Source organism: Xenopus laevis, chromosome 5L (genome assembly GCF_017654675.1).
Source record: "Xenopus laevis strain J_2021 chromosome 5L, Xenopus_laevis_v10.1, whole genome shotgun sequence".
Taxonomy (NCBI): Eukaryota; Metazoa; Chordata; class Amphibia; order Anura; family Pipidae; genus Xenopus; species Xenopus laevis.
The window spans coordinates 82,329,939-82,355,064 of record NC_054379.1 but is presented as its reverse complement, the minus strand read 5'-3'; the positions used below and the strand labels follow the sequence as shown (position 1 = coordinate 82,355,064).

The window sequence follows — 25,126 nt, the reverse complement described above, 5'->3', positions numbered from 1 at the left end:
ACAAAGTACCAAGCCGCAAACCATTCCTAAATTTGGTGATTTTGGGGACATTTCCAAAAATGACTTCAAAATTTCGACCCTGCAGCATCGTATTACCCACATACTTTTAGGTATCAAGACAAATCACCCCAAATATGAAAGCCTGGGGTCCTCTGAACAGTTTGATGCCCAATATGTATAGGTGTACCCAAGCACGTGGCGTACAGGGGCCCCAAAACCAAGACCCCCATATGGTCTGTCATTTCAGGTACTGCAAAATCAACACATTTACATTGTTTTGAGGGGGGCAAATGTAGAAAAAAGTAAGTTCACCCCAGAAAACCATATATTTTCGGAAAGTACACATTCCCACGGATCTAAATTGGGTATGCATGTCTTTGTACTCTAAAGTACCAAGCTGCAAACCATTCCTAAATTTGGTGATTTTGGGGACATTTCCAAAAATGACTTCAAAATTTCGACCCTGCAGCATCGTATTACCCACATACTTTTAGGTATCAAGACAAATCACCCCAAATATGAAAGCCTGGGGTCTTCTGAACAGTTTGATGCCCAATATGTATAGGTGTACCCAAGCACGTGGCGTATAGGGGCCCCAAAACAAAGACCCCCATATGGTCTGTCATTTCAGGTACTGCAAAATCAACACATTTACATTGTTTTGAGGGGGGCAAATGTAGAAAAAAAGTAAGTTCACCCCAGAAAACCATATATTTTCGGAAAGTACACATTCCCACGGATCTAAATTGGGTATGCATGTCTTTGTACTCCAAAGTACCAAGCCGCAAACCATTCCTAAATTTGGTGATTTTGGGGACATTTCCAAAAATGACTTCAAAATATCTACCCTGCAGCATCATATTACCCACATACTTTTAGGTATCAAGAGAAATCACCCCAAATATGAAAGCCTAGGGTCCTCTGAACAGTTTGATGCCCAATATGTATAGGTGTACCCAAGCACGTGGCATACAGGGGCCCCAAAAGGAAGACCCCCATATGGTCTGTCATTTCAGGTACTGCAAAATCAACACATTTACATTGTTTTTGGGGGGGGCAAAGGTAGAAAAAAGTAAGTTCACCCCAGAAAACCATATATTTTCGGAAAGTACACATTCCCACGAATCTAAATTGGGTATGCATGTCTTTGTACTACAAAGTACCAAGCCGCAAATCATTCCTAAATTTGGTGATTTTGGGGACATTTCCAAAAATGACTTCAAAATTTCTACCCTGCAGCATCGTATTACCCACATACTTTTAGGTATCAAGAGAAATCACCCCAAATATGAAAGCCTAGGGTCCTCTGAACAGTTTGATGCCCAATATGTATAGGTGTACCCAAGCACGTGGCATATAGGGGCCCCAAAAGGAAGACCCCCATATGGTCTGTCATTTCAGGTACTGCAAAATCAACACATATACATAGTTTTGGGGGGAGCAAAGGTAGAAAAAAGTACATTCACCCCAGAAAACCATATATTTTCGGAAAGTACACATTCCCACGAATCCAAATTGGGTATGCATGTCCTTGTACTCCAAAGTACCAAGCCGCAAGCCTTTCCTAAATATGGCGATAAAAGCAACAGTTTTTACATTTTTGAAAATTGCCTAAAAATATTGCAATTGGCCGCATTTATCTCACCCAATTTCTTACATACAATTCTAAAACACCATAAATACTGATGCCAAGGGTCAACTGAACCGTTTGATGCCCAATATGCATTGATATACCAAGGCAGCTGGCATGTGCGGACCCAAAATGAAAATAGTGCATATGATTTTTCTCCGCTGCCGATTCGCCTTCTGTGAACATAGACCCTTGACTTCATATTATGTGCCTCAAGACCCTCCTAACAGCAAAGACCCCCCAAAACCATATATTTTTGGAAAGTACACATTCTGACGAATCCAAAAAAGATAAAGACGTCTTTCTACACCAAACTGCAAAGCTTTTCTAAACGCAGAGGTTTTTACATTTCTGAAAATCGCCTAAAATTGTTGCAGTTTGCCGCATTTATCGCACACAATGTTTTACGTATAAAGAAAAATCACCCTAAATATGGACGTCAGAGGTCTACTAAATAGTTTGATGCCCAATATGCATAGATTTACCAAAGTATGTGGCGTGTACGGACCCCAAATGAAAAACATGCCTATGAATTTTCACGCTAGCCAACTAAGCTGCAGAAAAGAGAGCCCCAACTGTGCGTTATGTGCCATAAGACCCCAAAACTGTAAAAAGACCCCCAGAAACCCATATATTTTTGGAAAGCATATATTCTGGCGAATCAAACTAAGTAAAATAAATCTTTCTATACCAAAGCACCAAACAGCAAAACTATACTAAAGATACATAAGGAACAATAATGCATGGATAAAATTGCAATAAAACCACAAAAATAGCGTAAATCAATGAAATAACAAAATAATTGATCCGGCAGTATAATTAGTGGCCGAAATCGATTATCCAATAGTCACGCTGTCAAAATAACATGCTTTTAGGCAAAACAAACAGTACAATGAATAAGTAAAAAAAAAAAAAAACACCTGTTTGTGAGTTTTTGTGTATACATATTTGTGCACTAATAAAAGTTGTCTGAGTGTGCAAATACATGTAATTAAGTGTAAATAAGTGTACAAAATCGACCAAGTGTGCTAAAATAAAAAATAAAAAAATACAAATTTTTACTAAAATGTGTATGTAAGTGTATAAATGTACTGTAGGTATGTGTAAGTGCAGGTAAGTGGGTAAAAAAACATGCACTTACCGTTTTTGTAGCAGGAGGATCGCTGGAACCGAAGGATGACTCCTGGCAGCGTGTCTGCAGAGTTACTGCGCAGCAGGAAGTGAGTGGGCGCGTGGTGCGACGAGGAGGAGGTAAGCCAGCAGCAGCAGCGCTTACATTGCGCTTCTGCTACTTTGAAGTCGGATCTGCGACAATCGCGTCGCAGATCCGACTTGACAGCCCCCCAGCCACGTTGCTCAGGGGGCTGTCTACCCTCCTGACTCTCTGCAGAGGCGGCAAAAGCCGCCGATGCAGAGAGAAGGGCTCAGCTGCAATAGAACGTACGAGGTACGTTCTTGGCAGCCTGAGCCCTGAACCGCCAGCACGTACGCCGTACGTGCTTGGCGGTTAAAGGGTTAAACAAATTATTCATGTTTTCTAAGTTGGCTGCAGGGGAAAATTATTGGAATTCTTAAAATCCTTGCAGCATTAGGGTAGGACTACATGAACGATTTTGTTGCAGCGCGATCCGACGCGCTGCAACAAAACGCATGCAACTTGTCGCATTCGACAAAAATAAGGTAAGAGATAGAATTGGGGCATGGTGTCCCAGATTTTATTCCGACGCGACACGACTGACGGATTCAGACGCTGCTGCTATCTCTTACCTTATTTTTTCGAATGGGTTTTGTCGCAGCGTGTTGGATTGAGCCGGAATCGTTCGTCTAGTCCTACCCATACTCTTGCAACACACATATTGTGTTGCCTCAACTTGGTTTTTTAACATTAGTGGGTCCTCAGCCAATATGGATTATAAAGGGTATCTTGAACACAAATGTCTAAAGGACAGAATTTCAGAAACAATACAGATTTATTTTATGTGTTTGGATTCCAACAACAACCTTTATTTATCCTACTTTATATCATTGTAGCTTTGAATATCATTGTACAAGGCCTGATATAGGAATCATAATAAACCTATAGTTTATAGTGTTGTAACATTCCAAATAAAAAAGCTTAAGCCGTTTTTCTTTTCATTCTCTTAAAAGCTGCTTTTTTAAAAATTCCACCATTGATTTCTATAAAGCAAAAGGAGAATCTACCTGTTAAGAATAAAAAAAAAAAACTGTGTAAAGGAGCACACATTAAATCTGAGAGATTTTAAGCACAGGCTTTTTTATTAATAAGGATAATTAACTTATAGGAATTACCTTGTAACCTCTTTCAGAGCTAATTGCTTGGGAACAACATCATCTTTTTAATCACAAAAGACTTAATGAAGCATTTTATTCAAGCAAGCTGAGAAAGAAGGGAAAATGTAATTAAAGCAGCATCTGTAACAAGTTATTTTTACACATTTGTAATATGTTAGAACTCACACTAATATATTAATGCAATTAAAATAAGAATGTTACTTGGTATAGTACATTTGTAACAGTTTTATTTAAGTGGTTCTGCTGGGAAATAAATTACTGTCTCCTGTTTTATTTATCATCGTATTGTACCTATCATGTGGCTGATTACTGAATGATAAATTTAACCCACTTATGTTTTTTTGTGTGTTTAATCGTGCTGATGTTTAATTTGGAGTATAGTAGTATAACTCAATCAATTTGTCGCGCAAAAAAAAAAATTGGTGAATTTTTGCCATTTTGTGAATTTTCGCCAAAGCAAAACTGGTCAGATTCACTCATCTCTACAGTCACCAATTCACTGGTGGTGGGAATTAATGTCCCACTCTAGTTTGCATTTTGAGGGAGGTGATATTAGGGGGCAGATTCACCAACTGGCGAAAAGTTGCCAGCGACCGCTTCACACCCATCGCTACACTCCGCCATGCGAAAATTCGCTCAGATAAAGCTAATTCACTAAATTCAGAGTTTCGCCGTGGGTGCCGAATGTTGTCAACTTTTCCCAAGCATTACTTCGTCCGTGCAAGCAATTCAAATTGAAGATGCGCTAGCGTTAATTTCTGCCTATCGCAAATTCACTAGAGGTTTTGTGCTTAGGTTCATTTGCATATGATGGGAAATTTAAAGTTGAATGGACAACTTTATGTTATATGTTGCAGCAAATACACCATACACATGTCGAGGGAACCTTAATAAAGACAAATAGAGTTGTTATGATGCCCTAAAAATTAACCGACTGTATAGTTAAAATGTTCCTTATGATAGAAAATGTATGGGGGAACCTGGTTTCCCAAAAAAGGACTATCACTCTGAAAAAAGGAAAAGACGTCAGTGTTTTCTGAACTTTATTGATTTTTCCACTAAGAATATGATGTAAGTAACAGAAGATTGAGGAAGGTCTATGCACTGCAGTCTGGCAAAAGAGGTAACGTTCAATAAAATCCACATTTTAGTGAATTTGCAGAGTAATGTCCATTCGCCGGAGTGAATAACGTGCGAATGAGTGTTAGCGCCTATCTCTTTCGCTAGCGAATTGGCACCTGCTCCCATTAGTAAATCGACGATGTCCCTGTGGGCAGTAACACTGGCGAATTGTAGCCAGCATTTGCCACTTTGCCCTTTAGTAAATCTGCAGTAGCGTAACAAGAGGGGGACAGGCCCTGGTGCGTGACTTTCTGTGGCGCACGGGCTGCCGGGGGGGCCCTGAGGGGGTGTGGGCCCTGGTACGCTCACACCCCCTGCTCCCCTGGTAGTTCCGCCACTGTAAATCTGCCCCTAGGCTTTCTACACACAGTTCACATGGATGAGTATAACAAAGTCATATTAGTGCACTTCTGAATATTGGCAATTTGGTGACAATCTTATACTGTATGTAGGAGCAATTATTATAGAAGGGAAGTGATTGAAGTGTGTAGAGCAGAGGTTCCCAAACTGTGGGTCTAACCCCAATAGAGCAGTTTGACTCTATGGCTGTTATAGTGATACTTTTTCAGATCTAGCATCATGTCTTTTATGACATATGTACAAAACGTTGTTATGAATTAAGGTGAGCTCACACACGGGGTTGAACCACGGGGTATAGGTATAGCCACAACTACCTCCAGCAGTTTAGGAAGTGTTGGATGGTATTTCAGGTTTTTAAGCCTGTTTCAAGTTGGCAGTTTTCTGTCACATTGTCAGCAGCACCACTAATCCCCCAGTCACACTATTGCTTATTTCACGGCCGGGCTCCCTAGGCAAGCCCCGGGTGTGTGAGAGAAGACATTTCTGCCACCCTGACCCCACCCTGACCCCCCTTTTTACTTCCTTCAACCACAGTGCCAGGCTTTGGCATGTTTTGTCCCACAATATGTGATCTCTGCCAATACTTCTCAGATATTCTTGGATTTTTGTTTTGCGATATACTTGCTTGCTTTATGGTACATCAATGAAATTATATGTCAATCAGTGGAAATGTATTCTCGGCAGCAGCACATATCATTATGGCACATTCAACAACAACAGCACTTGGCAAAATTCTGTGACAATATTTCAGTGAGTTTTTTATTAAGAAGTGCATTTCTGCAGCAGGAAGAATCAAAGTGTTTTATTTTATTTTCCTAGTCATTTGTGTGATTTAATATCAATAAAACTCTAATAAAAGTTATATCTTGTTTATTGAAATTGCTGCTTGGAGAAAAATTAAGTGCATGTTTCCCAGTTTCCATATTACAGTCTTTCCTACACTCAAGTGGAATTAAATGTTTTTCCTTCATTCATTAATTCTACCAATTTAATTTTAAGCTAAATGAAAACATTTTAGTCATAAACGAATTAGTTTTCAATGTCTAATTTATTGTTGATAAAAACTGGAGCCTTTCTCTAGTTAACAAAGATTTAAAGGAAAAGTATTACAAGTGAGGGATCTATTATCTGGAAACCCATTATATATAAAGCTCTAAAATATTGGAATAGAGCATGTTTATATATTCCATAGAAAATGTTTAAGTAAACAATTTTCTTTTTTATGGATTTTCTTATTCTGTATAATTATAAAACCGTACATTTAACTTGATGGTAACTAAGCTGCATAAGTCCATGTTGATGCAAAAATTTTTTTGATTTTTCAATGTTAATATTTTTAGTAGCCTTAAGGAATGGTTCACCAAATCATTTTAGACCCCATATCAGGAAAGATCAAGTCACAGGCATTTCTAGTTAATAGTTGAGATGCCTGTACTGAAAATGCCATTTTTTTTAGAGCATTTACAACAAAGAAGAATGCCACGAGACCACTTGCATGTTTTATAGAGTATAAATAGGTGTCAACTACTGAAACTTGTTTTCAGGAATCCTGTGCTAGTGCATCACAGGGAATCTACTCTAAAATGGGGGATAGCAAAGCATATGCAGATACGGTTGAGTCAGCTCTAATCACCCAATTATCAGAGATATTGGTGCACAAACTATCAGTGGTCCACCATCCACTTGCACACAATTAGAACAAGATTCTTCGTACGGCACCAAATAGTTATTAGTTAAAATGCCTTTATTGGATATGCGTGGCAGAACTTGGTTAATAGCAACGTTTCAACTTAGTAAGGCATACCCACCATAAAGCAAATTTCAAATTAGTATGACAACATTCTGTTCTGCAAGTCAGCAACTACCCCAGATAACATGGCAGGCCCACTGGAACATGAAGTTAGTAACTTTGTGAGTTAATTAAAGTCAGAGATTGTGCACCAATTACAGTAATCCATAGCATCCAATTCAATCCAAATGATAATTATGTTGAGATGTTCTAAAAGCTGAAGACCATGGCTGGTCCTAATTAAGGAAAAGTGTATCATCTCATCCTGTATCACAGTCTAAGGAGCAAATTATCCCCCATAATGGAAGTTGCATTCATGGCAGTTCCATATGTTGCCAATTTAAAAACCTGGACATTTCAGACCACAACATACACTACCAATGAAATGCTTAATACTGAAATCCAGCCCCCTATCTAAAAGGTCCCACTATTTTTGGCTCAACAATTCTGGACTGTACTGCCTAAAATGGGAAAGTTGGGAGGTATGATATTCATTCTAATTTTATATTTTTTATTCAGGATCTTGAAAATACAATACCATTTTACACTGTACAAATAAAATAAAGATCTATTGTTGTTAGGGATGCACCGAATCCACTATTTTGGATTCGGCCGAACCCCCGAATCCTTCGCGAAAGATTCATCCGAATACCGAACCGATTGCATATGCAAATTAGGGGTGGGAAGTGGAAACCATTTTTTATTTCCTTGTTTTGTGACAAAAAGTCGCTAAATTTGCCACTCCTAATTCGCATATGCAAATTAGGATTACGTTCAACCGGGCAGATGGATTTGGCCGAATCTGAATCCTGCTGAAAAAGGCAGATTTGGATTCGGTGCATCCCTAATTGTTGTGCAATGATTGGCATGATGAACCCATACTCCCTCAAGATGTGTATGTTGCATTTTCCCCAGGTTTATATTGATCATATCTTTGAAAAATTTCTTTCTCTTTTTTTAAGAACTTTGCTGAAAACACCATGAATGAACTTCTTGGATGGTACGGCTATGATAAAGTAGAACTGAAGGATGGAGAAGACATTGAATTCAGGAACTATCATGCAGATGGGGAAAATCGGCAGCACATTTCTGTTCTCAAAGGTAATGATCTGTACATCAGTGTTAAAAGTTTTAGTATAAATCATGATATGCATATATATATATATATATATATATATATTAAATAATAGTTAATATTTTGTATTATTTATATTATAAATTGTTGTGCACTAAGCATGGCTACTAACTTGGAAAGAAGTTCACATAATGGTATTCTGTGGGGCTGATTTATCAATGTTTGAATTGAAACTTTTACTGCAATTTTTTCAGAGTTTCAAAAATTTAAATTTTATACATAAATTAATCACAAAAAAACTTGATAGAAGTGATATTAAAAATTTGGCATCTAAAAGCTGCTTCTTGTAGAAGTCAATTGGATTTGTCCTAGGCAATATTTAAGCAATTTTTTTACAATTTGATGTTTTTAAGTTTTTAAAAACTTTGTAGATCCACTGAAAATTATGAGTGAAATACAAATTTTATGCAGTTGAATTTTTTTTCATGGTTTTATTCAATCAAGTTTTTTAGGTTTAAAACTAAAATTCACAAAAAAATCGGCTGGCGCAAATTCGCAGTGAATTTCTGTGAAACTTCTCCGGCAATACATTTGTGAAATTCCCGTGAAAATCCTGCGTCAAAAAAATTTGGATGCACGTCCAATAAGTTGTGTCAAAATCACCGCGCGTTAACACTATTCTGATGCTCGTTTACTTTAACACTGGTATATAAGATATATAAGATATAATTGTATGAAATAAAGTTTAGTACTGTACGATTTTCAGACCATGTGAGGGTTCCTAATTATTTCCCTGACACTTTCATACCATGGCAATTGGTTGTTAAGTCAATCAGACAATTTGGATAATGATAATATATTTGCATGTATTGCCTACCTGACAATAACCATGGGTTGTCTTGTCTTTGATGTATAAAAAAAATGCAAACATCCACAGAGGAACTTTATGTATGTTTGTCCTTTTCGGTGATACAGATGTTTGTTTCTATATAAAGAGTTTAAAATGGGATGAAGATATAACATTTAAAAACCATGTATACAGGATATTTAATAATGCACTAATGCAGTTTTAGCTTTATAATTCTAAGTAGTTTTCTGAAGACTTTGGAAAATGAACTGCCGCATGTGATTAGTGCCAGCGATTTTTCATTTTAGCCGGCACAGAGTGAGGGAAGGCGTTTGGGGAGATTGGTCGCCGCAAAGACGAGGGCGATTAGTCGCCAGGCGACCAAATCTCCCCAAAACACCCAGTGTGGCCTTACCCTTACTGGCTATAAGAAAACTCAGAGAGTTTGCCTGCAACTGAGAGTCCCAATTTTTTTGTTAATGTGTTTATAGATAAGTAAATTAATAGAACAGTATCAGAATTAAACAATTTTTTTTAGCTGTATCTATTATAAGCCAGCTTTGCTGTATCTTATTTAGCACAGTACAGTGTGCATCAGAAGATTGATTCGGATCTGAAAAGCAATAAGACTGTCTTCCTAGTACTAATAGTGCAGAACATCTAGAAAATATGTTTCACATTAATTAATATGAATGTTTTCATTGCCTTGAATTCTGAAAATGGTTTTGTCAGTTAATCATCTTGAGTACCAGAAAATGGAAGATTTCATACAAATTAATCATGTTGATTTCTATAATGCTTTAATTTTATTTCAAACTGTAAATTGTTAGTTGAGTTTATCATATAAAAAGTATTCTATGGAAAGATTCTGTTCACATGGATGAGACTATAGTGGTTATTTACAACCACAGGGGAGCACAAGTGCAGGCCGCATTAGATTCTAGGCTCAGTCAGTAGGTCTCTGCAATCTAAAATGGTTATTTACACAATGCCCCACGCAGTGGGCAAAGTCCGTTGGGCAGTGTAAATGAGCCCTTCGGTGTGCAGTTTTTCATACTGGCACTTTTCTGTGTCTATATATACCCACAGACAGACACATGCATTGTAGCTCAATGAAAAATATTATTTAATGCCATGCATACTAAAGACGGGAAAGGGGGCAATTGATTCAAAGGGGTACAGTGTGCAAAACCTCTGCATTGCTGGTACTTCTCAGGGGAGGTTTAGTAACTTGCATACACAGATTTGCACATAGAAAATAGAATGTTGTTAGAAGTAGGTGAGTTCAGTATTTTTATTAATAAAACCAATTATTATCTAGTTTCCCTTCCTCCATTTGCATCCAAATTACTAGAAAGGCTTGTTTACAACAGCCTAGTCCAGCATCTCATTCTCAACCCCCTGCACTCTGCTGCATCCCCTCTCTCTGATGTAGTTCCTCTGATGTAGTTCCTTACTGTAGTTCACTTTACACTACTTCTCTGGGAAAATGTATTCAGTCATTTGACTTCAGTACCACCTTTGGGGTATGTTTATCAAAAAGTGAACTTAGAGATCACCACAGTCCGCTAGAGTGAAATACCGCCTCTCTTCATTCATTTCTATGGGATTTTTAAAGGCGTATTTATCAAAGCGTAAACTTTCACTTTCACCCTTTGATAAATACGACTTTAAAAATCCCATAGAAATGAATGGAGAGAGGCGGTATATCACTCTAGCGGGCTGAGGTGATCTCTAACTTCACTCTTTGATAAATATACCCAACTCTAACTGTCTACTCCTGAGCACTCTCCTTCTATCCTTTCTCAAGTTACAGACTGACAAATCTTGCTAAAATAAAAATCATTTTATTTTCATCCAACATCTTCCCCTGTCCCTCTGATCTCAAAATACACTCATTCACCCAACCTACACTCTGCTCCTGACTTTTGCCTCTCTTCTCCTCTCATCACTTTAGCCCATTCCCAACTGCAACTCTCAGGCTTCTGTCTGTCTCTGGAACTCTCTGCCTCATCAGATTCACCCCTTCCTTACAAACTTTCAAATGCTTCCTAAAGACCCACCTGTTTACATAAGCCTTATGTTTAAATTGTACCTAAACATGTTAGATTGTATGCTCTTGCAAGTAGGACCCTCTAATCCTATTCTTCCCTTGTTTATGACGATGACATCAGGTGTAGCTAACTCATATATGAATTTCAGAGCCCTTAAATACCATACAAATTAATTTGTGGCAAACAGAAATACACCAAAACTATCATCTATAAATTAACATGACGGGTGCAGCGTCGATTCCACACCTATCCCTCTACCTCCCCCCACACCACAATTCTCCTACCCCAAATAATACAGACACACCACTGGTTTGGAAAGAGATGGCCGCAGTTAATAAAGTAATAGTCATGTATAACATTTTTAACCTTTTAACAACCGTTTGTATAACAAACTTTTAAACCTTTAACATATTATTCCCCCACCCAGGGAGGAGGGAATGGGGGTGGGGTGTCTGTACCCAAACTGCCAAGATAGGTTCCTGTTCCATTCTCCTAACCCTAAACCGGGCTGCATACCATACTATGAGGACCCAGGCCTACCAGGCTACTTCCACTGACTATGAAATACCCCCTTTTAACTTGCAAAGATACCCTCCACAACTGCGACTAACACACATTTTACAGGGAGGGAGGGTGGGATGCTGCGTCCTACTTCCTCCACGTCCCGGCGCCAAATGGTAAGTATTACCGCTGTTCATTCCTCTGCTCCTTCGCCCAGGACTCACCAGCCAATCAGCGCACCTGAAACAGAAAAAAGGGGGAGGGGCGGGGATAGCTGCACTCCTAAGGTCCCGTCAAGACCCTGTTGCCCCTATTCAGGCCATGGGGTCCCCGGAGTTAATATTTATGAGTGTGTAATTACTGTTTTGTAAGAGTGGCATATTTGCCTTGTACACAACCTTTTGGTCTTCAGAATACAAACCAAAGATCCCATCGCAAGGCAAGTAGTCATAGTGCATGCTGTGCTTGCACTCCATAGTATTCACAGAACACGTGTTGTGATAATACTGAATGCAAAATAAATGATGCCAGGAAAAAACATTCACTGTATATTTAAATAAATCAGCATCAGTACCTGTACTGTTTTTTGGGATTCACCATATTAATTAATGACATCCCGGCACTTGGATTTTAACTTACATTCCACAAAGGAACACAGACTAAAATATAAATATGTATGAATGTTACAGAGTACCCTTTCACGTACATGAAAAGTGTGCTTAAGCATTAAGCTTAATTTACAGAGCCCAGCCTGGTATGAAGCGGCTGTTCCAGTGACTTCTACAAGCTGCTTTGCATATCTTTTTCCCCAGTCCTTCCTTATAAAGTTAATGCAAATGTTTCCTTTGTAGTCCTCTTGCTCACATCTAACCAATAGCGATACAAAGTCCAAAGCCGGGCACATGAAAATAAATCACTGGCTGATTTATTCATACGTGTGTGTTCTTTTTGCTGCTACAGAGATGTATTATCCAGTCCTCTAGTCTTTGACCCGGCCTTTTGTTTTCCTTTTTTATTTTTTTAGTCCTGAATAAATTAATGCTTGTGTTGAACACAATATGGAGCTGCTGTTCACATTCATTGTTCCTATGCAGTATATGATATGACCACCTTGGCCTCATGCTGTTTGTCCTGCCTGAAGCGTATCAGTAGGCAATGAAGTTGCCCAGTGTACATATGCAAGCGGTTCAATATAAGCATAATGTTGTTAGTATGAGATTATCAAAGAGATTGCCAATGTTACATTTTACCAAATATTCATGTTCTTTTTTAGTCCTTTTGGAAAGTCTGCAAATCACACAGCCCTGCATTCCACTAAATAATTTAGACAGTCTATATTTTACTTATTAAATGCAGGATTCCAGGTACCAGTACAAGTGTTGTACTATGCATAACAGATTTAGCTGCTGCAAATATTCCCTATATTTCATACCAACACACCAACACTGTAAATGCACCTGCAGAAATATGCATCACTTGCCAAAAGCGTAACTTTATGCCTGCAAGTTGTCCATTCTGGGTCATTCATATGGGACTGTGTGAGGTTTTGGGGGGGCTCAACAAAAAAAATCATGTTTTCTAACATTTTATCGTGCTGTACTAGATACATTTTGCAAATATGGCAGTTAACATTTTTATAAATTTACAATTTTACAATTTTTTTCTCTTATTATTTTGGGCTTTGTATGCAAAAATATTACTTACGGTAATACATGTTTTACAACCAATATTCAGGGTTATGAGTCACCTGTACCTTAATATGGAATGTCCACAGGCACACCCTGTCACGGCTACACAGTACTTTTGTACTGGAAAAATGTTTTGGGGGCATTCCTATTGTTGAAGAAACATGTCCTCAAAGCATTGTGTTTCATCTTTTGCCTAATATACCACAGGAGAAGTGCTACTGTGTGCTGGCTCTGTTATGTGTAGCTTAAAGTGGACCTGTCATCCAGACACAAAAATCTGTATAATAAAAGTCCTTTTCAAATTAAACATGAAATCCAATTTCTATTTTTTATTAAAGCATTCATAGCTGTTGTAAGCTCATTTAAACATCTCAGCTGTCAATCAAATATTGTCTGCCCAGACAATTACTTTCACTTTCAATTCAGCACTTCATAGATGTCACTGCTCCCCACACATTCCCCCAGTTCTCTTTACCATACAACTGTGTGGCCAGGGCATGGGGTTGGACATCAGGTCCCCCATTCTGGTGCACAAACAAAATTCTGAGATGATACAAGACTTGTCTTAATAACAGTGTCCACAAAATGGCTGCTGCCTGCATGCTTGCTATAATTTTGAAATCCCAGACTGAAGGAAACAAGATTCAAATAACTTATATAGTGTAATTAAAGGTCATTTTCCTTGACTAATCTGATAAAATAAGATTTTGAATAACTTTTTTTGGGTGACGGGTCCCCTTTAAAGCTTAGGGGGGCATTTACAAAGGGCAGAGTATATTGTGCAAAAAACACATACAAACCAGAAAGGAGCATAAAGACCTGTGCTTCTTCATGAATACAGCACTGCTGGCCTTCAGCAATTTTGTATTCATCAGGGAGAGGACTGGGGAAGAGCATAGGCATAACCCATCCTGCCTTCTAGTTTTCACGTCATTTGAACAAGGATGCCTAGCAACCAACAGCACTGCACTATGCATCTCGTGCATAGTGCACAGATATGCCTGGACGCAAGTGCTGAGTAAATAAGCAAAACAGAGAATGATTTTGCGCCCCATTGCTTCTGCACTTGTGTCCCTCTTAATGACCTGCCTAAAAGAGACTTTTCCACTAAGAAATGTTATAATACACACATTAAAAAAAAGTACTGAATCAGTCTGTGCCAGTAGATGAATTGCTACCTTTGTATGTGAAAATGTTTAATAACTATAATAGCTGTCCTTGTCCGAAGTGTTTCAATGGCCAGTAAACCATAGAAAAAAAATCAGTTGTTAGCTTTTGCTAAAATGGTGTAATTAGAATTCTGAAAAGAAACACTGGAACACTGAAACACTTTTGGTAATTGGTTGTTCTTGTATGTTCAATGTATTCATCCATTTAGTGTACATTGCTGCATAATATGTTGGCATTTTATAAATAGTAATACACCAGAATACTGATTTTACAATCTTAGTTTTTACATTTTCCTGAAATTGATGCTGTTTTTTTGTTGTTTCATACAGACCTTCTTTTTGACAGCCCCATACAGGTCTGTTTTCCCCTGGATTTTATGTTTACCCAGAATGTCCCCTGGAAAATGGAAAATTGTGGTTCTACTATAATAATAATAATAATAATAATAATAATAATAATGCCACTGAATTCTCTGGGTATTCTCTCAGTATTATTAAAAACATCTTGTATATCTGAAGGTAACTAGTTATGGTTAGGGTGCACCAGGGATGTAAACCAAACCCTCCCTCTCAGAAATCACCTCTGGAAGGCTAACACCGCATTTAGAATTATAGCTTTGAAAAAATAACTACTAAACACATATAACATTCAGCAAATGAATCATCATTGGTTGTCCTTTTAAAATAAATCAGTAGGAAAATGATTAGTCCTTCTTCACATTTGCAGTCAAGGGGTTATGTGTCTTTCTATCTAAAATCAATATTGGACTTTACATGTAATGGCATATTTATATCAGCAACAATATTTGAGTATAAAATGAAAGGCTGAAAATATTGTTAACATGATAAACTGAAGATGTCTAGCTTGCAACATGACTTTCCTGATCTCTTCGTTATAATGAGCATATTTTTTGCTACAAAGCTTTCATTTACTGCAGATTAGAAGGCTGCTCACGTAGCCTTGATTTAGTCTGAAGATCTTTCCTTGCACTTTTTGCTGTACGAAGGGGGAGGGGATAAAAATGAGCACTGAAAATTATATAAAAACCTTAAGAAATGTTTTCCTTTTTTTTCATTTCAGAAAATTCTTTGCCAAAACCAAAATTACCCGAGGACAGTGTTATATCACCATTCAATACAAATATAAACTATTCAGGGCTTGCTACAGGAAATGGGCTGGCAGAATTACCAGCGGGGTCAAAGGATCATGGAAATATGCCCATTGTGGTACCTCCACCGTTCATGAAACCACCAGCAGGTAAATATACATTTTACTTTACTTCCTACTCGCAAGTTAGAGCACTGGTGGGTGCAGGCTGCATTTTGGCCCTGTACTTAAAGGGATACTGTCATGGAAAAAATTTTCTTTTTTCAAAATGGATCAATTAATAGTGCTGCTCCAGCATATTGTCAATTTCCCAGCTGCCCCAAGTCATGTGACTTGTGTTCTGATAAACTTCAATCACTCTTTACTGCTGTACTGCAAGTTGGAGTGATATCACCCCCCAAAACCACCCCCCCTACCCCAGCCGCCAAACAAAAGAACAATGGGAAGGTAACTAGATAACAGCTCCCTAACACAAGATAACAGCTGCCTGGTAGATCTAAGAACAACACTCAATAGTAAAAACTCATGTCCCACTGAGACTCCTTCAATTACATTGAGAAGGAAAAACAGCAGCCTGCCAGAAAGCATTTCTCTCCTAAAGTGCAGGCACAAGTCACAAGACCAGGGGCAGCTGGGAAATTGACAAAATGTCTAGCCCCATGTCAGATTTCAAAATTGAATATAAAAAAATCTGTTTGCTCTTTTGAGAAATGGATTTCAGTGCAGAATTCTGCTGGAGTAGCACTATTAACTGATAGAGATGTCGCGAACTGTTCGCCGGCGAACTTGTTCGCGCGAACATCGGGTGTTCGCGCTCGCCGGAAGTTCGCGAACGTCGCGCGACGTTCGCCATTTTGGGTTCGCCATTGTTGGCGCTTTTTTTTGCCCTCTCACCCCAGACCAGCAGGTACATGGCAGCCAATCAGGAAGCTCTCCCCTGGACCACTCCCCTTCCCTATAAAAACCGAAGCCCTGCAGCGTTTTTTCACTCTGCCTGTGTGTGCTGAAGAGATAGTGTAGGGAGAGAGCTGCTGCCTGTTAGTGATTTCAGGGACAGTTGAAAGTTTGCTGGCTAGTAATCGTTTTGATACTGCTCTGTTATTGGAGGGACAGAAGTCTGCAGGGGTTTGAGGGACATTTAAGCTTAGGTAGCTTTGCTGGCTAGTAATCTACCTTCTACTGCAGTGCTCTGTATGTAGCTGCAGTGGGCAGCTGTCCTGCTTCTGATCTCATCTGCTGACTGCTGCAATAACAGTAGTCCTTGTAAGGACTGCTTTTATTTATTTTTTTGTTGTTTTACTACTACTACTACTACTACTATAAGAGCCCAGTGCTATTAGTCTAGCAGTGTTGGGGAGTGGGACTGGTGTGCTAATCTGCTGCTCCTAGTAGTTCAGCAGCACCAACTTTAATTTTTTTTTTTTAATATTCATTTTTTTTTATTTTACTTTTTTTTATTTTACTACCGCTGTAGTAGTGTATAAGTTGACCTTTTAGGCATTATTTGCCCTGTAGGCATTTTTTGCCCAGTGTGTTATTCAACCAACTGCCATCTAGCTGTGTGACCTTGTTCACATTCTGTCTAAATATCCATAATATTACCGTCTCCAGAAAAACACCGGAGTGACTTTTTTCAAGCAGCCATAATATATTTTACGTAATCCGTATCCATCGCTGTAGTAGTGTATAAGTTGACCTTTTAGGCATTATTTGCCCTGTAGGCATTTTTTGCCCAGTTTTTTTGGCCGCAGCCACTGAAGCACAGAGGCCAGAAAAAATATGCCATATAAATGCTGAAAATAGTCATTTTTTGCCATACGTTGACTCAACGTATATGGCAAAAAATTACTATTTTCAGCATTTATATGGCATATTTTTTCTGGCAACTGTGCTTCAGTGGCTGCGACCAAAAAAACTGGGCAAACAATGCCTACAAGGTCAACATATGGCAAAAAATGACTATTTTCAGCATTTATATGGCATATTTTTTCTGGCAACTGTGCTTCAGTGGCTGCGTCCAAAAAAACTGGGCAAACAATGCCTACAAGGTCAACGTATGGCAGTTGTTTAAAGAGAACAGTAGATTACTAGCCAGCAAAGCTACCTAAGCTAAAATGTCCCTCAAATCCCTGCAGACTTCTGTCCCTCCAATACAGAGCAGTATCAAGCAGATTACTAGCCAGCAAGCTTACTATCATCTGTCCCTGAAATCACTAACAGCTCTCCCCCTACACTATCTCTTCCAAGCACACACAGGCAGATTTTTCAGATACATTTTTGCCCTTGATCCCCCTCTGGCATGCCACTGTCCAGGTCGTTGCACCCTTTAAACAACTTTAAAATAATTTTTCTGGCCAGAAATGTCTTTTCTAGATGTTAAAGTTCGCCTTCCCATTGAAGTCTATGGGGTTCGCGAACCGTTCGCGAACCGCTCGCATTTTTGCGCAAGTTCGCGAATATGTTCGCGAACTTTTTTTCCGACGTTCGCTACATCCCTATTAACTGATGCGTTTTGAAAAAAACATGTTTTCCCATGACAGGATCCCTTTAAATGTTAATAATAGGGATACAAATTGTTGATTTGTCTAAATATATAATATGTGACTTTACAATCTGGCTTCCAGATTCTGGCTTTCTGACATAGTGAAATATAGCGTTATAAATATATATATATATAAATATATATATATATATATATATATATAGTCAAATACAAGAGTCCCCTGCACTCAACCCATTATCAATATATTTAAGACAGCGACATTTTGTGCATACTGCTACTAAAAAATGCCTTACCCTTTAAACAAAACAGGGATTGTTTGTCCATATATTGCAATATATTTAAGATGGCCAACTACGTCAAAGTCATCCCATATCTGGCCAGTCATACGCTTAATTTTCATCTGATTCATTAAGAATTCTATTGCTTCATTATACATTTTACAAAGGGATTAAGTATATATATATATATATACACACACACACACATTATCCCACATCCAGATCTGACAAATAGCTTGCAGTTCCTTTCTCAATTGATGAAACATTATTTAGGGTTTTTGTGATACAGGCATCAACAAAGTATGAAATCCATCCTACCTATTAGCCATTTGTGACTTTCACAAAGTCAACATTTTTAGAAAATGTGTATCAATAAGTATGCAATGCAAATATTACAACAGTGTGAGGAAAGCACTAACGGCACTCTGTGTTGATGTTGTGAAATTAATTGGATAGCAGCTGTACAGCATCTTTCCATAGAAAATGAGACTGGGGCAAAGTGGATAATGACAGTAATAGTTCTGCCCCAGGTTTGGTGCTCAAAATGTGAAAACTGAAATTTAAAAAGCTCACAATTTGACTGCTGTTCATTACGGAGGCAAGAAAAGTGGAGTTCAATGTTAATGTGAAGTGCTCCCGCTGTCAGCTCTTCAGACTACAGACAGAGGTTATTGATGTTGGTGCAATGTGCTTTCTAGAAATCTAGCAGGAAACAGTCAGGCTCTTATGAACATTATAAAAATTTGGGCAGTAATCCATAGTGACAAGTCAGTTATTAGCTATGTGTAGTTAGCTGCAGGAAGAATAATTTGATTGGCTGCCAGGGTTTATTGGCCAGATGCAAGTTTGCCCACAATTAGTAAATTCGGCCTTAAATTGCGTGGGCACAAAGCCACCATTAGTAATCACGGGGCCCCATTCTACTAAGTTAACAGGGCCCTCCCCTCAGGGGATGCCAGTTAGTAGTCTGCTAGTCACTTGGATGGTAAGCCTTGTCAGCAAGTACAAGTACAATAAATACCCCTTGTGTGCATGGTCATGGTCGAATTAAACCTTTAAGTATCTGCCATGAGGACCCTGACTACAGCCTACCCCTGTACCCATCTGATGGTGGCTGTAGGGGGATCTGAGTCAGTCCATAGTGTGGACCTGTTTCAAGATGTAAGGTGAAGGAAAACTTGCTTGAAGGTGAGGTGACTTATTGGGTGCCCATTATGTATTCTGTCACACAAAAAAATTGTTCAAAATCCTATTTTATCACATCAGTCAAGCAAAATTAACTTTAATTACACAATATAAATTATTTGAATCTTGTTTCCTTCAGTTTAGGAATGCATAATTATAGCAAGCAGACAGGAGCCATTTGTGGACACTGTTATTAAGGCAAGCCTTGTATCATCTCAAAATCTTGTTTGTGCACCAGAACGGGGACCCAATGTCCATCCCCATGCCCTGGCTACACAATTAAACACTGAAGAGAACGAGGGGAATGTGTGGCGATCAAAGACATCTAGGAATTGCTGAATGGAAAGTGAAAGTAATTGTCTGCCCCGCTTCTATGCCTAAGGCATAGAGGAGGGGCAGACAATATTTGATTGACAGCTATGCTTTTTAAATAAGATTACAGCTATGAATGCTTTAATAAAAAATTTAAATTGGATTTCATGTTTAATTTGAAAAGGACTTTTATTATACAGATTTTTGTGTCTGAGTGACAGGTCCACTTTAACATTTGGTGACATTAGATTTAGAAATTAAGGATAAGATAATATGAAAACATATAAAGTTATTCATGTGGGTTTGTTTAGAAATTAAGGATAAGATAATATGAAAACATATAAAGTTATTCATGTGGGTTTGTTTAGAAATTAAGGATAAGATAATATGAAAACATATAAAGTTATTCATATGGGTTTGTTTCATGTTTAATTTGAAAAGGACTTTTATTATACAGATTTTTGTGTCTGAGTGACAGGTCCACTTTAACATTTGGTGACATTAGATTTAGAAATTAAGGATAACATAATATGAAAACATATAAAGTTATTCATGTGGGTTTGTTTGCTGTTGATGAAGCTCATATGTTGCAGTGGATACAAGTGAGGTTTGTACTTGCAGGCTAATTAAAACGAACTGCTGACTGATTGCTATTGGTTAACTATACTTTAGAACCTGTGTAATGAGCCTTCTAATGTATTACATGGAATAAATGTGGTTCATCAAAGCTTATTAGTAAGAGTAAGTGAAGATATAGCTCTTTGCTACTGTTTAAATATGATAATACACAGTGGTGAATATATGCAGTACCTGGGCAAATTGCATATGGGTAGAAAGGATTTGGACAATTGTTTTCCATGTTGGAACGAATCGTTATCATTTGGTAAAATGCACTGAAAATATGCCCCTCTTTTTTATAAAATATCTCTTGGTTATACAAGCTGGATAGTTTTTGACAGGTATATGTTGTCATTGTTACGATGTTGCAAAATTCGAAACAAATAAATAAATTTTGTTAATTTTTAAGGTAAAAATGATAGAAAACCTAAAGCATTTCTAATTGTGTTGGTATCCTATCAGAGTTAAAACTGAAAGAGAAAGGGCAATCAGGAGAACATAACCTCTGGGATGTCACAGCTGCTGTCCCCAGCAACACCAGATGCAATTGATCATTTTGAGCCAAATCGCAATGACCACAGGCCACTGAGCAGATGGATCGTCTCTTGACAGCTGACAATTGTGGGAATATATGTCTGTCTGCCTATGTGAACAGATATCCGATCTAAAGTCGCTTATATGCCCACTGGGCTTAGTAATACTAATTTTGACTATTCAAAAGGAACATGTTCAAAGATGGCTTGTTTCCATTTATTTGAAAATATTGAAAGTGCCATGAATCTGCCCTGTACACGATGGACCTCTTAATTCTGGACAGTTGTATTCACAGGCCATTTATTATTAACATTATTAACATGTATTTATATAGCGCCAACATATTGCGTAGCACTGTGTATATAGCAACATAATCACTAATTCTGTTAGATATTAATGTAAAAAGCCTGGGATTTCTTAAATAAACTGTTGTATAGTGTATCATAATGTTATGTGTGATAGGATATCCTTTGTATTTTATCAATGTTTGCGCATTTCATCTCCTTGCAGGCTCTTTGCCAGGGCTTAAAAATGGTTTCATTTTATACACTGCGATCAGCAGACTTATGGTGACTGGATTCTCTCTTCTGAGGCACACTATCAGTCTCATATGTGCCATTCTTTCTCTTCTGGGTGATACCCCTTTCTCATCTAATTTTTCTGAGATAAACTATTCATACAGTCAAGTCATTGTAATGAAACAGCTCACTGGCATTCCCTCATAGCTTTATTCTAATTTAAATACCTTCTCTCTTAGGGGCAAATTCACTAACCGGCAAAAATTCGCCAGTGATGGCTTCACGCACATCACAACACTTCGCCAGGCGTAAATTCACCTGGACAACGCTAGTTCGAAGTTACGCTAGCGTTGGCTAATTAGCATACGGCATGCAGTTAAAGTACAATGGCCGTATATGCTGCAGCAAATACATTACACTACACAAGGCCAGGGAACCTTAATAAAATTATATAAAGTTGTTATAATGCCCTACACATGTGCCCACAGTATAGTTTAGGTGCCATATGTTAGCAAATGTAGGGGGGAAGGAGGGTACCCCAAAAAAAAATTACTATCTTTTTCAGTCTATCACCCTTTAAATATGAAAAAACGCCAGCGTTTTTTGGGACTTAGAAAAATGAGGAATTCCTTAGAAATTTGAGGAACTCCTATATACTCTATTGCACTTCGTCTGGTCTGAGGTGGCGAAGGCAAGTCTGGCGATAGAGGTAACGGTCCGTAAAAACCAAAAACTTGCGTAGTAACACTCTTTCGCCAGACCGAAAATTCGTCTGTGCGAGTGCGAAGTTGAGCCAGAGTCTATCTCCTTGGCGCAATTACGCCAGCTACCATTAGTAAATCGGCGAAGTGCCAAAATGATGTAACGCGGGCGAATTTTCGCCAACGTTAGCCACTTCACCCTTTAGTAAATTTGCCCCTTAGTGTTAACCAGTTCTTAGTAGCAAACAGAAAAAGATCCTAAATTATAAGACAGGTACAAATATATATATATATATATATATAAATAATATATAAATATATACATTGCTTGATAAAGAAGCGGGAGCTTCGAAACGTTGTACTTAATACTTGCTTGATAAAAGTTTTTTCTTGATCACAAAGCAAGTTGTCTGGACTTTTTTGATTGATATATATATATATATATATATATATATATATATATATATATATATATATTCAACTATATGCTGGTGCGCTCAAAAAAAAAGTAGTTACTGCCTGGGTGCTGGTTAAACATATGATACAGAACTTCAACAAAGAACAGCAGTCTCAGAACTTAATTTAGTGCAAACAAATGTAGTTCATTATAACGTTTAGGCTCCACACTCAAGCCGTCATTGAGTGAGGAGCCGAAACATTGTGATCAACTGCATCAACTGACTTCTCATTCTACTGAATGTAAAATAAATTATCTATGACAATATTACAATTAAGCACTTGTGGTTAAGAAGAGAACAGAAGAGAAACTGGGAAGCTCTATGGTGTGGAATGTAGTTTGGCTATAAGACCCAAACATTGACAAACTTTTTGTTTCCTTTTTTCTTACAGTTTTTAGGAACTCTATATAACCAGATAAGATCAGAACCATGACCAGATAATAAAGCTCCGGTAGGCTCCAGACAAATAGATATACATTAGACAAATATACAGATATGTTCATTTATTTAGACTAATGCAATGATTTGCAGGGCTTTTAACAATAACAGATTCTTTTATATATATATTGATAGCAATAAATAATTAACCAATTTATGGTAATAAACCAATTTTCTACTATTCATGTTTCAGAGGATGATGTTTCAAATGTGCAAATCATGTGTGCTTGGTGCCAGAAAGTTGGAGTGAAACGCTACTCCTTAAGCATGGGAAGTGAAGTGAAAAGCTTTTGCAGTGAAAAGTGCTTTGCTGCTTGCCGACGAGCATATTTCAAAAGGAACAAGGTAAGAAATGACGAACAGCAAGTGTACTGCAACTACCATAAATGTAACCTTTGTGTAGTTATGTCTGAATGGAAAACAAACTTGGTTTTGTATTAATTTATGAATCAAAAAGAAAGCTTCTCCAGCTGATTAGAAGAAACAGATCAGGTATTTTTGTAAATGATTTGTGCGTATGTATCTCCAAATCCAAAGTCTTTATAGTTTCTGTTAAGCTTTTGATGTATGGGGCTATTTTTGTTCACTAGTGTAGTGTAGCACAACCCCATTTTAATCAGCTCTCTTACCCAACAACTTTAAAATGCAATACACTGCATTTAATGCAATTTAAGTACCACTTGCCTGATGAGATAAAAACTGGCTTCAAAGATGGAGGTAGTAATTGTATAATTGTACATGACTTTATATCCATTTTTTAAATGTATGCCTAACTGTAAGTACTTATGTCCTCAGCATAGTGTTGCCTATGCAGTTCTTCATATTATCTTACCTTTGAAGTTTAACTATAATCCTTGTTTTAATTTTAAAAAAATATATAGGCATATTTTATTCCCAGCTTTCTTACTGATTGTGTTTGTGTACCATAAAATATGCAGAAAAGGCTGATAAAATATAGCCTGACTAATTAATATCTGTAAGTTATCTTAAATGGCATGTATATATAGATGTCCACAGGACACTGAAAAGAAAGCTGAAAATCTAAATTTCAGTCTATTTATTTCTGAAGTTTGAATGTCATTTTGTCCCTTTTTGACAAAATGTACTGAACAGATGTTAAGTAAAAACCATTGTGTGCAATGCCTCCTACAGTAACGCTGGCACTGTTTTCGTGCATTTTCAGTATTCCCCAAATTTTGATGTTATTTCGTTCTGAATCATTAAATAAGTGTTTCCAAAATCTGAAGACACTTGGAGCCCACATTGTATTAATATTTGCGTGGGTCTGATGGCATGCATTACTCTGCCAGCAACTTGGCCCATCCATGTGTTTAATGTTAGTCCTGGTGAAATAATGATTACTGTATTGCTCTGTAGGGGATGCTTTTGTTTCTGTTGGTCAAAAGGGTAACAATAGAGACAGCAAACCCTGCAGCTGTTGGGGAAGCTCGTGATTAAAGAGGTAATATGATAGTTCCGTAGAGTGATTAAAGAGGGCCGATGATAGTTATGTAGTGTGATTATGTGTGAGTATATGATTGTACAATTTATCATATTTCCCAAATTTTATGAGAAGGATGAGGCATACAAATATTTTCCTGTGGGCCGAGTAACTTCAGCTTAGTTCACTATTAGTGGTATTAAATTGTTACTGACACGTTCCTATAATTCATATGAAGTTTTAATGCAGAATCACAGAATGTTTTTTTAAATTGCCTCCTAACCTGCACACCAGTCCAAATGCACTTATTGCCTCACAGCCTGTTGCTGGGGGCAAGGCAACCCTTCCAGGTTGAAGTATAGACATAAACAGTACTCTTACAGCTTATTTAAGATCACCCTGTACCCATTAAGCTCAAGTGACTCAACAATTAACTTATGCACAAATCGTGCAGTTCTACATTAGTAGTGCCAATTCCTTTGAA

The 25,126-nt window shown here is 37.8% G+C and overlaps 1 protein-coding gene across 1 annotated transcript in view; it reads left to right on the top strand.

Moving 5' to 3' along the window:
• sobp.L (sine oculis binding protein homolog L homeolog) overlaps positions 1-25,126 on the top strand; it is a 105,589-nt gene that overhangs the window by 14,271 nt on the left and 66,192 nt on the right. The window contains exons 2-4 of the mRNA XM_018263335.2: positions 8,177-8,315; positions 15,630-15,806; positions 23,395-23,546. Coding sequence (XP_018118824.1) covers positions 8,177-8,315; positions 15,630-15,806; positions 23,395-23,546 — 468 coding nt within the window. The remainder of the gene's footprint in view (positions 1-8,176; positions 8,316-15,629; positions 15,807-23,394; positions 23,547-25,126) is intronic.